At 40.8% G+C, this 14,904-nt stretch overlaps 1 protein-coding gene across 1 annotated transcript; it reads left to right on the top strand.

Moving 5' to 3' along the window:
* Positions 1-1,516: 1,516 nt before the first annotated feature.
* On the top strand, positions 1,517-4,676 carry LOC117559880 (the record flags this gene model as incomplete). The annotated part of the gene is given in 4 exon segments (XM_034236603.1): positions 1,517-1,646; positions 2,208-2,410; positions 3,262-3,355; positions 3,911-4,676. Coding segments are annotated over 4 exon segments (553 nt in total), but the record flags the coding sequence as incomplete, so codon positions are not given.
* Positions 4,677-14,904: the final 10,228 nt, after the last annotated feature.

The following is a 14,904-nucleotide window of genomic DNA, read 5'->3' on the forward strand; positions in this document are numbered from 1 at the left end:
AACTAAAGGTATTATTAAGACAACAAAGAGGCATGTACAATACAAACACATGTAAAGTAAACAACGGGACTAAGGGAACATAAACAACCCACAAACCAACCAATATAATTGAAAAATATCAAATATGGACTTCCGGGGACGCCATGTTCTGAGACACATGTCGGGTGTTTCCATGGGAACTGAGTCCCTATATATGGGCCCCATATTGCTTTACTTTTGCTCCAGTAAATACGTTTATTCTGTACTTCAACTTTTACAAGAATGTTTTCAAACACGAGTATCTGTCCTTTACTATGAAGGATGTGTGTATGAAGGATGTGTGAATGAAGGATGTGTGTAGGAAGGATGTGTAGGAAGGATGTGTAGGAAGGATGTGTAGGAAGGATGTGTAGGAAGGATGTGTGTAGGAAGGATGTGTAGGAAGGATGTGTGTAGGAAGGATGTGTAGGAAGGATGTGTGTATGAAGGATGTGTGTAGGAAGGATGTGTAGGAAGGATGTGTGTACCTCTGCCACCTCTGCAGATGTGTAGCTCTGCGGTTAGTGGTTTGGATGGAGGGTTAAAGGCACAGCTCTCTGCCTACAATACAACAGGGGCCGGGCTTTTGGAAGTAAAAACCGTTTGTTCTGGTCGTTTCACTTTGTTTAAGTTTTCTTATATCCATGACATGTCTGTGATGCAAAAATAAAGTGGATTATTTCATTCACACAGTCTTTTTGAGAAGGAAAAAACTCAAAGGGCGCTACAACTCAAGATGGAAATGTATTGAGAGGAGTGGTCGTCTGTTATAAGGTATATAGCAAAGTGAACATATTTTAGACATTACATTGGACATTTTGAATTGTAAAATAAGACATACAGAGAGGTTAATAATCCTTAACCTCTTTGTATGTCTAATACTTTTGTATTGAGAAATATGATTTTATATTGTACTTTTTTATTTTTAAACAGTATTATTTGTATCTTTATGTTTGAAAAATCTCACTGGTCACCGGCTTGAGCTTGAATCTCAGGATCCATGTGTCTGTGATCCTCTCCAGAATGGAAGGAGTCATCACATACAGAGCATCCACTAGTTCCTGAACAGTGTCCTTCACATGCTGATATCCAAGAGAGGGAGTTACACAGTCACAAGATGGAGGAATAGAAAGCAGTATTCAATGTTTACTTCAGATTAGCTCCACGTCAGAAATGAGCATGCTTGATGTCTCTCTCCATAGAGGCTGAATCATCATGTTAATCACATAGCTATCATATGCCTCAAACAGTCCTGATGCTCTTCTAGGTAATCATACATCCTGTCATGTTCACAGCTACAGTTGATACCTTTGTTATCATGTGACTCTCATGTTGGAGGAGGACATTTCACAACACTTTACCATGTTGTGTGAGACTGGCTGTCAAGGAACTTGTTTTAATAAATGTTCAAAAGAAAAACATGAAGTGCTAAATACTAAGCTGTGACCAGCATGTGACAATAAACTGATGGATGTCTCTCTCCCCTGTGTGTGTGCAGGGAAGAGGATGATGAGAATCTTACGCTGCAGCTGGACGAGATGAAGGACAGGATAGCCAGCGACCAGGAGAGAGCCGCCACGCTCAAAAGGAAGGTTCAGCTCCACGACTCGTTAAAGACAGAGGACCACGTAAGGAAGCCCAGTGTACTGTACGTTAGATGCAGCAGAGTAGAACTCTGAAGGATGCACTTTCATTTGATTTAACCTACAATATAAAAAGGAAAACAAAAAAGCAAAAAATCCTCTAAAGTGGTATCCTATCTCACTGTAGCACACATTCCAGCAGGCTCAGGGAGGGACAGCTTCAGCCCACAGGCCATTAGACTGCTACCACTTCATACCATCAATCTGTGTGCATCTGAAATATCGATCTATTATTACAATAAACAGTATTTTTTATTTCACTGTACAGAATGTAATATTACATTCTATCTTGTTTTGTTTTATGTTGCATTGTTCGAGGAGCCTGTGACTTTAAGGTCGCCTATTATTCAAAATCCACTTGTTCATGTCTTTTATACATACACACATGTCCCCTCTGCGTTAAGAGACTCAGAACGTTTCAGGAACAAAGATTCGTCCATCCATATCAAAATGTAAAAATATAAAAAAAGACTTTGCAGAGGGGTGTGGCCTGCAGCATCTCATTCAGATGTTTGATATGTGTTTCTGTCTGTTCCCTACCTACAGGATACGATGTCGGATGCTCTGGGTGTGAAGATAAGTGAAGTGCATCGCTGCTGCGTGGACTCCCGTCTGACCTACCTCAGCACCTTGGAGAAGCTGTCCAGTGTTGAATACCGTATATCTTTACTGTTCCAGTTCTTGGAGAGCATCCCTAAAGGGAGCCTGGAGACACTGAGGCTGATCAAGGACAGCGATAGGAGTAGCAGGTCTGTGTTTATGAGCCTGGAGTTAAAGGTGGATCCCAGTGGTGTTTAGATCAATATATTGTGGATCACAGTATTTATGCTTTGAGGGGTCAGATCATATATTTCACCCAACATGTACATAATCCTTTGTTTCCTTATATATGTATTCACATATGTTATAAATGGAAATGATATTACATTAAACCTTTTCAATTGGTGTGTTTGTATTCACTGCAGTTGATATGATTAGTGTAGTTGCCAGCAATGTGAACCTGGACATTTCTGACATTGTCAGGATCAAAAATAGCAGTTTTAACCAGAAGGTAGCAATATGTGTACTCTCTGTGACAGGCTGGTTATTATCCCTACTGCAGACAATTTATCTTCAAAATATGCAATCTGTCCTATCCAAATGATCCAGAGTCCCCTACATCTTCTAAACCCACCCAAAATGAATCAAATCAGCCCACAGAGAGTACAAAGACCGGCATTTTCTGGTTAAAACTGCCATTTTTTATCCTGAAAATGTCAGAAATGGACTCCTCAATAACCCCCAAAACCACTCAGAAATTGTCCAAATCTGCCCATTTTTAACTAGTGTCTGTACTAAAGTTAGCATCCAGCAGTTTGTATGTGCTGGGGACCCGTACTATACATTTCTAACAGAAAACGTTGTGGTACTCAATAGGGTTCACAATAGGACTCTATGATGTGGCAACTAGACTAATAAAAGAAAGTGCAAATGAGCTTTTTTTAGTGTCATATGTTGCAGGCCAGTCACTAAAGTAAATGGTTTATTAACAGAGAGGTGCGGTTGTGTGATGAGCTCTGTTAGGTTAAACCTTGTTCTCTTGTACTGCATCATGTTCCAGGCTGCGTGAGGTGCAGCTGAAACTGGAGAGGGAGAAGCACTTAGAAATGCTGAAGAAATGCAAGCAAAGATCAATGGATGAGAGCAAGAAAAAAGTGAGTCTTCTCTCCAACAGGAATAATGTATAAACATTATAAAAACATTATACCACACATTTTAATTTAATGCAATTAATCAGGATCATCCTCCACTATATAATAATAATGAGATATATTTCTATAGAACTTTTCATGTGCTTTAAACACAAGGCACACATCACAAGTCAAAGCAGAGAAGAAGAATTTCACATCAGGCCAGACGTTAGAGCCTTTTAGCACATATGCCGCATAGCAACATGATATAATAGTTCAACACTTTAAGGGACACACGAGGTAAAAGGTATATTAATACAAAATAAATCATAATTTAATCAATATGATCCCTCGGTAAAATAAAGGAAGACAAAACAAATAAATACGATAAAATATAAAAACCTATAAAATAAATAAATTAATAAAATAATATAATACATGTATAAGACTTGGCATCAGGTACGATTAGGGAAAAATCAGTTTGAGTACATTACAGCAACAAAAAGTTAATGTACTCTAATGTTAATGTTAATAAAAAATACATTTTGAACCGTTTGAACTTGATCCTTTTTCCTCCAGACTGGAAGAAAGCTCAGGCCTAGGTGCTTCCCTGTTGAGCAGAAGATCACAGTCAGTGAGGAGGACAACATACCTGCCGAGGAAGAACTCCATGCCTTCCTCTTCACCACTGAGGACGACGAGTAGAAAATAAATCAACACATGCCATGAAAAGCCAAACATGTAGAAATATGTGTGTCCAAAAGGAATGGTACTGAAATATTGCCACAAACTACTTTTTTATTTGTACTAAAAAGTGACACAGGGAAGAGGCACCTGCTGCAAGTGTTGTGGTGTAGATCGCCTTGTTGGACAGTCATGTCGTTTATCAAGGTAGGGTCATTTAAAGAAGCAATTACTGCATTCTTAAAAAGCATGGTGATTCCAAAGGTAAACTAAAACCACAAATAGTCCTGTTTGTTACCCTAAACAGTTTGGAGAAACGAAACAGCCTGTAAATAAATGGTGTCTAACACAGGCAAACTCTTCGGGGCTGACCAGGAGTTTAGAACTGTATCATTGACTGAACAAAATAATGTTAAACTATCGTTTTTTTAGAACACTGATGTCTTAACCGAATGTCCGTGGCTCCACATAGCAGCCTACCTATGAGCCATTCTATGTTTTGTGTTTGCATCCTGTAACTTCCAAGTTCCCATAAAGTGCAATGCACAAAGCAGATGTTCTGACCCTCAATTAGACATTAGTAACTGGATTAAACTCAACTTTATATAGAAGAACACATACTTTATTTATCCCACATCTGTTTGTCTTTAAGAGTACAAATAAACACATGGAAACAGGCAGGGCACAGACATTTGGAGGGGCTATTGCTCTAAACTGGAAAAAGGGCCTCCCCCCCCAAAAAAAACATAAGACCTTTTGAAAATTGTAACTTGTTTTTAATGTAAAAGAAACCAAACGATTATTACATCAACTAAATTGAACAGTAATTCACATCTCATAACAAAATAAGCTAAGGCGACTACTTTCATTCGGTGACTTGATTTTAAAAATGAAAACCAGGGAAATTCTTTGTTTTGCGGTCCATATCTCATTAAAATATCTAATGTTAGTAACTATTAAAGACAAAATGGGGACAATTCTGTTCTAATGTAGTTTGACCAGACCATTGTAACTGCTGTGCAGTCCAGACATACTGATACAATAGGGCCTCTAACTTAAATAAACTCACTAATGAATGAAACCAGTTCAATACGCATTATTCTTAATCTTAGCGCAGTAACGGTAAGGTATCTAATTACTTATTTAGTATTCCATTACTTAACTAGAGAATGCAATTCCTGAAGAAATTGCTAGTGGGAATGCTTTATGCTGAAAATCTGACGCTAAACTGCTATGCTGAAATGTAATGTGTGAGAAGAAAGTGAAGAATTTAGATTAAAATGAAATGTGTAAGAAGAGAGTGAAGAATTTAGATTGAAAAGATACATGAACACTGGGGGCTTGCATGTGTGATGAGAGAAGAAAAGAAAGTAAAAAGGCTTGGAAAAGCAGTAGAATATTTGAACTGCAAACTTCTGAACTAACTTGATGGCGAATGATCTGTCGCCATGGCAACGGCATTTGATGACACCCCATAATACGCTTAGATGCGTTGATGGCTGCATTGTTACCAAACCTGTGAAGTTTTGGGGCGTTTGGAGCAGTTTCACTCATTGTGTTGCCATGGCAACGGCATTTGAAGAAATCTCAAAACTGTCCCATAGATGTCTTCACAGCTGGACTGTTAGCACAAATGTGAAGTTTGAGCACTTTTGAAACATTTTCATAGGAGTTATAGCGACATCATGTTTTATGGCGAGGGATCTGTTTCCATGGAAACGGCATATGGTGAGATCTCAGATTTGGCGTAGAGCTGTTGAGGCATGGACCGGTGATATACAAGTGAAGATTGGGGGACGATTGGACCGTGTCCATTGGACTGATAGCGACATCCTGTTTTATGGCGAGGGATGCGTTTCCATGGAAACGGCATATGGTGAGATCTCAGATTTAGCGTAGAGCTGTTGAGGCATAGACCGGTGATATAGAAGTGAAGATTGGGGGACGATTGGACCGTGTCCATTGGACTTACAGCGACATCATGTCTTCTGCTGTACTTTTCAACAAGTCATAAAGTGGTCCAGCAATTCGGGAAAAGTTCTGTATGTATTGTCTGTAGTAGCTTAGCAAGCCCATGATAGCTCGAAGCTCTCCCACATTTTTCGGTCTCTTATCTTTCAATGCTCTCACAGCGATGGTGTCAGCTGGATCGATTTTGCTACCTTCGGCAGAAACAACTCTTCCCAGATATCGAACCTCACGCTTGAAAAGTTCACACTTGCTGGGCTTCAATTTGATTCCATATCTTCTCAACAGCTGTAGCACTTTTCTGACATGGTTCACATGGTCCTCAAACGATTGACTGTACACAAGTGAGTAGTAGTAATGATACCCCTTTCGTCTCATTAGTACGCATGAAAAAGTTGGACAGGTGGACACGCCCCCAATTATGCAAATGAGCTACGTCCCGCCTCCCATTGTTCGAGATCCTTTGATGTGAGGGGGGTACAATTATGTTAATGAGCTAAGTCCCGCCTCCCTTTGTTCGAGATCCTTTGATGTGTGTTATAACAGGTAGGTGTGAAAAGCCCCCTGGGTAGCGCCTTTGTTGTCTAATTCTTTGATGTGTTGATTAAGGTAGTCTCTTTGAAGTTGTGTTGTCTGGCCCCTGTCCCCTCACACCCCTTTGTAGTCTAGTCCTTTGATGTGAGGTGTTATAGCAGGTAGGTGTGATATAAGCCTTTGATGTTAATCTAGGTGTTGATTAAGACAGACTCTTTGAAGTTATGATGTCTGGCCCCTGCCCCTCAGAGCCCTTTGTTGTCTAATCTAATTAGCTTTTGGTGTTTGCCATTTCATGTGAGGTGTTATAACAGGCAGGTGTGATTTTCACACTGGTGTGCTTTAAGCCTTTGATGTTAATCTAGGTGTCTCTTTGAAGTTATGCGTGAGACTGACTACCCGCCCCCTCCCAGCCCAGGCCTCTCCCCCTTTTCTCCACCCCTTCCTTTTGGCTATGACACCAGCAGATAGTGGGGGTGGAATTAGATGAAGATAGAAATATGCTCAAACTAAATCAAAAGACAGTCATTTCCACTTACCAAGTCACCTTTTTAAAAAAGAAAAATGGCAAGAGACGCCTCGAATTGGGGTTTAATCAGCCTGTGACAACTTACCGCCATCCGTCCGGAGCGCCAGTCAAGAAACGAATGCAGCAGCAGTGCGGGGTTCAGACACATACAGCCGAAGATCTGTGCACAAACTTATCTCGTGCCCTCTTTTGGTCATGTACGCGCGTTCATGTGGAGGGGCTCTGTGAGGAAGGGGCAGATTTTCCCCCGGTTGTGTACTTTTCAAATACGTAAAGAGGGAAATAATAAAACATTTAAAAAAAAAACATGATCTTTGTCTTTTTTTATAATTACTTTACACCACTATAAGGAAACCCAATATGAAGCTGTGTGAGGTTGTGTGGGTGTAATATTAGATTTTGTTGTAGGCAACAAAAAAGGATTGACTGCAAAAGACTCTCACTTTTTACAGCCTACCACTCAACATAACAAGTCCCGCCTTCCTCACCAGATCATTTAAAAGTAAGGGGGTAGAAATAGATGAAAAAAAGAAATACGCTCAAACTAAATAACAAGCCAGTCATTTCCACTCGCCAAGTCACCTTTCAAAAAAGAAAAATGGCCAAGAGACGCCTAGATATGGGTTTAATCAGCGAGACGCCTGTGACAACTTACCGCCATCCGTCCGGAGCGCCAATCAAGAAACGAATGCAGTATCTGGGCCGGGTTCAGACGCCTCCAGCCGAAGAACTTCATGAAGAATGGACTCTGAAAAATGGCGATGTTTGGGGTTATGTATTCAACTATATGGCGAATGAACTGCATTTCTACAATCTGAAGAATGGAGAAACGTATGGACCCCGTAGGGTTAAACTGACCTCAACAGATTGGGCTGTGTTAACTCTGGTGTCTTCCAGAGATCTCCACGCAACCACTGTATCGGAAGAAGTAGTGCATCAAGAAACCATAGTGGAACCAAAGGTGTACAAGATATTTGCAAATAAAAGCAAAGAAACGCAGACAGCATGCGAGATCAAAGAAGAGTTTTCACCGCTACCCCTCAAGGTGGAGGAAGAAGAAGGAGATATTTCCCCGCCGCCAGAAGTGAGAAGAGTCCTGACAAGCACCGTCTGGGAAACTAAAAGCGGACCATCGGGGCGATGGTATTACCGCGCAAGCCGTATGGTGACGCTGGGGAAGGACCCCTCTGATGATTTTGTTTTGGAGTATTTCAACTCTACATGCGGGGTTTTTCAGACATCCTTGCGGGTGCCTCTGACTGCTTGGCTGAAAATGATTGATGGAAAAGCTACAAAGCTTAAAGAACTTTTTAAACAGAGTCAGACATCGATCGACATTATACTGGTGAAAAAGACTCTCACTTTTGCAGAGGACTCCGCCTCCCAATCAACATAACAAGTCACACCCTCCTCACCAGATCATTTAAAACTAAGGACCCCCTCAAAGAAAAGCATTGTGTTTTCTACCTATGTAAAAAGAGCGTCGGGTTGTCTTACGAAAATGTGTTATCTCTGTATCAAGATGATGTGTTTAAAAATGAATTTTGTGAAAAATACCAACTGTGTGAGAGACGTCATAAAGACACTCATTTTAACCACAGTGTTTGTTCTCTACAAATGTTTTAAGATTGTTACAAAATGTAAAAAATAAAAATAAAAGGTCTGGAGACAAAATTAATTCAGGTGACTGTCTTTATTAGGAAAACAAAAATATAATACAAATGGTTTAGGGGGTAAAAATGTAACCATCTTGGACTTAATAGTCTAACAAAATACTTTATCTGAATACATTTTTTCTTTTTCTTTGTTATTTCAGTGGAACAATCCAGTTTTTGTTAACATCAATGCTTTTTTCTCTTTTCTTGTGTTACTAAGATACTTTTAGACACACTTTGGCGTATGCAACACTTGTTCAGTTAAACAAGGTTTTTTCTTTTCTGATAACCTTACATATTTTAGTTATTTTCTGCTACCAAGATACTTTAAGATACACCTTGATGTACGCAACACTTAACAAAAGGGTATAATATGAAGTACTTGGTAAGGAATGGGTTTTTCTTTAAGAGGTGCAAAACTTTAGAACAGGGTAAAATATTCATTCATTTGTAATGAATTGAGTTTTCTTTCTTTTGATTTTCAACATACTATTTGTACACAATGACTTTTTCCATATTTCTGACAAACTATACTTTTTTGACTTTTTCCGTAAAATCTTGACAAACTATTGCTTATTCTTAAATGTTGACCTATTGCTGCTTGGTTGGAGATGATAGATGAAAAAGCTACAACGCTTAAAGAACTTTTTTTTTTAAAACTCTCAATTCTATAAATGACTCCCCCCATTCAACGCAATAAGCCCTACCCTCCACTCAGCAAATCATCTAAAACGAAGGACCCCACTAAGACGACCGTTGTAAACTAGCCATGGAGCTGAGAAAAACCAAGACTCCCCCCGCGAGTTGCAGCCAGAAACAGACTCCTGGACTACCATCATCACCACCATTTTGGACACCCGAATCTTCTAATACTACTGCTGCTGATTTTGCTCCTTGGGCCAAAACGTCTCTGTTTATGGACACAGTGAAATCGGTGTTGGTGTTGGTTGATATTGTGGAGAGGGTGATACATCGGTACAGAGAAGAAATATGCAACGGGTGCCGAGTCAGTCACCCCGGCCAGAGGCAACACGATTTCCTGAATGACATGTCCGATTTTTACTTCAGAAACAATTACAACGCGTTAATGAAAAGACTCTGGCTCACCGACTTCATTACTGAGATCGACCAGACTCTTATTGATAAAGACATTTTCACGGATGATTGGAGGATCCAAGGCGCAATGCTTTTCTTCACAATCTCAAAAATTGCAAACGCCTCAAGGAGAGACTTGAAAAGATCCATGCCGAGTTGGATGGAGAAGAAGAAGCCTAATAACCAGCAGTTGACTGAAGCCAGGGACTTGTTCGATACATTGACTTTTTTTCTTTAAAGTAAAATAAAAATGGGAAACTACTATGCAAAACGCTCTGTATATATTGATCAGAATGTAGTCAATACCCTTTTAATAAGTGTGGTGATGAGGACGATTGAAAACAGAACGAGTAGTGACCCCTGTGTAAAAAGAATGGCTGAAGTTTGTAAACTGGAAGACATTTTGGATATCGTTCGTTCTGGCAGTACTATTCCGGGTCATTGGGAAACGATTGTAAACGAAACATTTAAAGTGAGTCCATTTAGCTTAGGAACCTTCCTAACGGAGTGAAATGACCCGGAAGTCCCTCAGTGGCAGCCATGATAAGTGCCGTTACAATTCTCCAAATGAAAGGAAAGGAGGTTTCAAACTTCCTTTATAACCTCCTTTAGCTTAGGAACCACTGGACCTCCCTAACCGAAAGGAGAGGAGAAAATGCTGCCCCACAATGCATTGCAGCCGCAGCATTTGCATACTCAACATTTGGCCGTTCACGGAAACAACCGATTATGACGGAGAAATTATATCATGAAAGTTACGGTGCTTATTAAGCATTTTAAAACGTATGTGGTAAGTTGCCAAAGTGCTTTTTTCTGAACGTTCATCAGTATTATAATCAAAAAGAGAAATATGAACGTTAGCTTTTACTGAAATGATCAAATAAAGTCAACATCTCACAGTCTTTACTGAGCTGTGTGGGGTTTGTTCAACTTTTAAAAGATGTTTGAATGGTGATATACACAGTGATAGATGTTAAGGACTAACGTTTATAATAAATACATTTGTATTGATTTTAAGATCTTTTCATAGTTCATACAATCATACGTATTGGGATCATTTGTATTAATGTGGACCGGAGGGAGAGGGTGACGAGCATAAGTTTCACTTTCCTTTTTTATTTCAATTCCAGCTTTGGTCATGAAGAATATGTTTCTCTGTTGTCCACGTTCATAAAGCATAAAGCAACAGCATCAGAGCACGGTGCAGAGTCTCTAGATGAGTTTACAGTAGTCCCTCGTTCTTATTGAACATCCATGTTGTAGTCCGCTGTATAGAGAACTGTAGTTTCCATAGTTTCCCCACAGCAGCAGACGCACATTCATGACGTCCGCTGGCGCATCATTCTTTCACACACACATACGGGTTTTGGGCCGAGGGCGACACCGTACTTCCGGTATCAACAATTTCACACGAGGTGCATACAGAATATCATAGTCGATTGCCTTAATCAATATAGTCAACTCTAAAATACCACATATATGCATTGGCATGATAATATTATTGTGACAAGTGGGGTATTCACCTGGTATTTCCAGAAGATAGACGTAGATGCAGCCAAAATCGACCGAAGGCCACTTTTGAGGGTCGTAATTCCATACATTGTACATCCAACAACCCACACAGCTCTAGTTTACGCTGGTAACGACCTAGAGCACACCCCTCAAGTCCAGAGATGTAATCCGAAGACATGCAGCGATTTCTTCGGTCGTTAATTCAGAAAAAAAACCTAGTGCGCTCTGCCTGACTACATAAGCTAGCTGTTTATATTAGCATTCCCAGGATTTTTGCACCTCCAGAAAAATGGCGTCTTTATAACAAAATATATGGCGCGCATTGCATTGTGGGTAGCTGTGACGTCACTGTGTGTGAAAGAATAAACACGTCGGATAGTGAAAGTGCAGTCGGATTCTCTAAAGTACCGCGGTCTCTTCTCCTAAGTCCTTTTGAATTCTCCTATTCACTATCCCTTAACCCCGTGACGTTTCACTCAGAGGTCAAGGAATAGGAGATAGGGTTTGAACATAGGAGCTGATTTTTGGATTATCGGAACGCAACCTCGGAGTCGGCTTCTTCTTCTCTCGGTTTTTTGGCAGATTGCAAACAACTTTAAGGTGCATACCGCCACCTCCGGAGTCGGCTTGACTCGGTTTGCATTTATAAAGCATGCACACATGTGTTTAATCGTTAATGTCAGATATGTACTAAGTAAATACATTTGTTCCTGCTCAAGATTAGATTCAACTTTATTGTTATTGCACATATTACAGGTACTGAGACAACGAAATGCAGTTTAGCTTCTAACCAGGAGTGCAACAAGCAGTGAAGTGAAAAGTAATGTACACAATCTACAGAATAAAATATAGAATTAATTGAATGATGAATAAACAGTGAGGGGTATGAATACACTAGATATACACAGCAGCCTGTGAGCAGTATGAACAGTGTGTATGAATATGCTAAGATATATTAAGTATGAAAACGGTAAGCAGTGCAAGTATAGTATAAAATATATAGATATTAATTTCATGATGATAAACATTGTGGAACAATGATGAAAAATGGGAATGGATGTGGCGACGTAAAACTGACACAAAACAACAACGAACTTTTGCCGAGCCAATTGGAGAGTTTCATCAGCAGCACGTGGAAAAAACCACCAATGAGCTCGAGATACCAGCATTTCGCTTCCGCAGCCCGTGGAGAGGAACTGCGCCGCCTCGCCGCGCCTCGCTCTCAGGCTGCGGACGTCTTTGGGTCCTTCTCACTTCGGTTAAATGGATTCCTTGCGTCGTTTCCCTGCGTCTAGTCCCTCCCACCAGGGAAGCATGGAGAGATGCAAGGAAACCACGAGAAGCAGGGAAATGAGTTTTAAGAGCAATGGGACCTCCTTTCCTCCGGAGCGTCACATGAAGCGACGTCCGTTTGTGATGACGCCGCACAGCTGATCGTCTGACAGCAGCTCTGTCCCCGTTATTTCCACACACCCCCCGCCTCTGTTAGTACACATTTACTGACACTAACATTTGTATCATCTGTTGTAGACCCAAATAAAAAAATAAAAATAAGAACTCATTCTCAAAAAAGATAAACGCCATTCTTAAAATGTATAAACGAACAATAGTTTGATTAATATTGATTAGAGTGCACAATAGAAATAAAATAATTGAGAGAAGAAAAAGAGATATTTTATCTATCAAAACCCAGTTAGATTAACATTCATTGGATTGCACACTTTGTGTGTTTGTGTGGATATGTAGCACATTAACATTTTAATAGCACTTAATGACTGACTGAATGGAAATGACAATAAATGAAAATGTAAAACGAAAAAAGCGATCATGAAAATGTTTCCAAAAAATGAATAAAATGATTTTTGACCACTTTGTTGTTCAGATATATCACATATTTGTAACTAAATGAAACAGGAATTGAAACAAAACACGGTATAAACTGAGGAGTGACTCCCGTGAGGTTCATGTGTTTTCTTCACTCCGCTGGGAAACTGCTCTCATGTCAAGAAGCATGAGATCAGTGCATGCGCTGCATCGTCCAATCAGTGAGCGATACACAGTAAGGGGGCGGGGCGAGTGTCTGAGGATTTCATCGGAGGATGGTCTGATGGTTCCTCGGTTATCGCTCCTCCATTATCGCTCCTCGATCCTCGGTCCTCCGGCAAAAATAAGGCCATTGGGACGCTACTCAAGATGGCGCAGACAAATCTACTTCCGGTGAGACCGAGGAGCGAGGAAATGAAAAATAAGAGAAGTGAGAAGGGCCCTTTGTCCCGCGAGATTTCAACGTCTCATGTAGGCGAGCCTCCAGAGCAAGTCGGACAAAATGACTAACCATCATGCAACGCACTAGCAAGACGGCGGTCGCAACTGCGCAGGTCTCGCTTGTCTCAAACAAGCCTACTAATTTCCCTGCTTCTCGTGGTTTCCTTGCATCTCTCCATGCTTCCCTGGTGGGAGGGACTAGACGCAGGGAAACGACGCAAGTGAGGGAAGCAAGGATTTCATTTAACCGACCTGAGACGGGGCCCATACCTCATCACTCCTCCGCTGCTCCGATACAAGTCCGGGGCCCTCTCTCATTTCATCAAATCCCCCTCCTCGACTCCCCGGTCCTCCGGTAGTGACCCAGAAATGAATTTTAGCGCGCCATGTTGAAGGACATCTAATTTCTCTCAATGCACTTCGAGGACCGAGGATCGAGGCTCTCTGGAGGAGCTATAACCGAGGATACACTGATGGGTCCTCCACGGTCCTCCACGGCTCCTTCGTGGATGCATTTCCGGGAACAGAGATGTTTCAAAGATCGTGACGCATGGCCGGACTTATCTCAGCCAATGACAGCTCTGCATGCATCCCCTGGATATTATTTTATTAACTGCTCTCATCGCAACGCGATGTTTACAGAGAGAACAGCTGTGAGGTCCGTGCAGAAAGCAGAGCAGTGTGTATAATATATATCACTCAGTATAAGGCCTACATTACTCTCTGTACTTGCTGTAGTTTCGTATATCTACAAACAAAGAGTCGATATTTTTCTAAAACCATTTAGTGGCCTGTAGCCTGATTATATGCTTTAGGTATAGGAGCTGTAGGTGCGTGTGGTACAGTGTGTAGGTGTGTGTGTTGTACAGTGCGTAGATGCAGCGGACAGACAGGTCTCAGTTGGTTTGGTGTCCTCTGCTTTTAATACTTGTAAATAAAACTTTTGGCCAGTAATTTATTTCCCTCATTGTAGCGACCAGAGAGGAGAGGATATATATCCAGTCTCTGATAGTGTTACGTTATTATGAGAGTGCTCTGTTTGATTCTGAAATGGTATATATTTATATAAATATGTGTGTGTGTGTGTGTGTATGTGTGTCCGCATCTGTAGCCTGTTATTGTCTCATTATACCGCACTGTGAATGAATTAAAAGTAAATATATAAGTCGTCATGAACACATCTGTCCATCAGACAAGAGGGCTGCTGTGCCTCCTGTCATCATTAATGGACGTCTCTTTAAAATGACCGCTCAGAGGAGAGGAGTTCTCATTTCTCTAACCGCCTGCTGCTTCCCCTCCTCTCTCCTCTGTTCCCCTCCTCGGCTTCTCCG

This window comes from Gymnodraco acuticeps, unplaced genomic scaffold (assembly GCF_902827175.1).
Source record: "Gymnodraco acuticeps unplaced genomic scaffold, fGymAcu1.1, whole genome shotgun sequence".
Classification (NCBI taxonomy): domain Eukaryota; kingdom Metazoa; phylum Chordata; class Actinopteri; order Perciformes; family Bathydraconidae; genus Gymnodraco; species Gymnodraco acuticeps.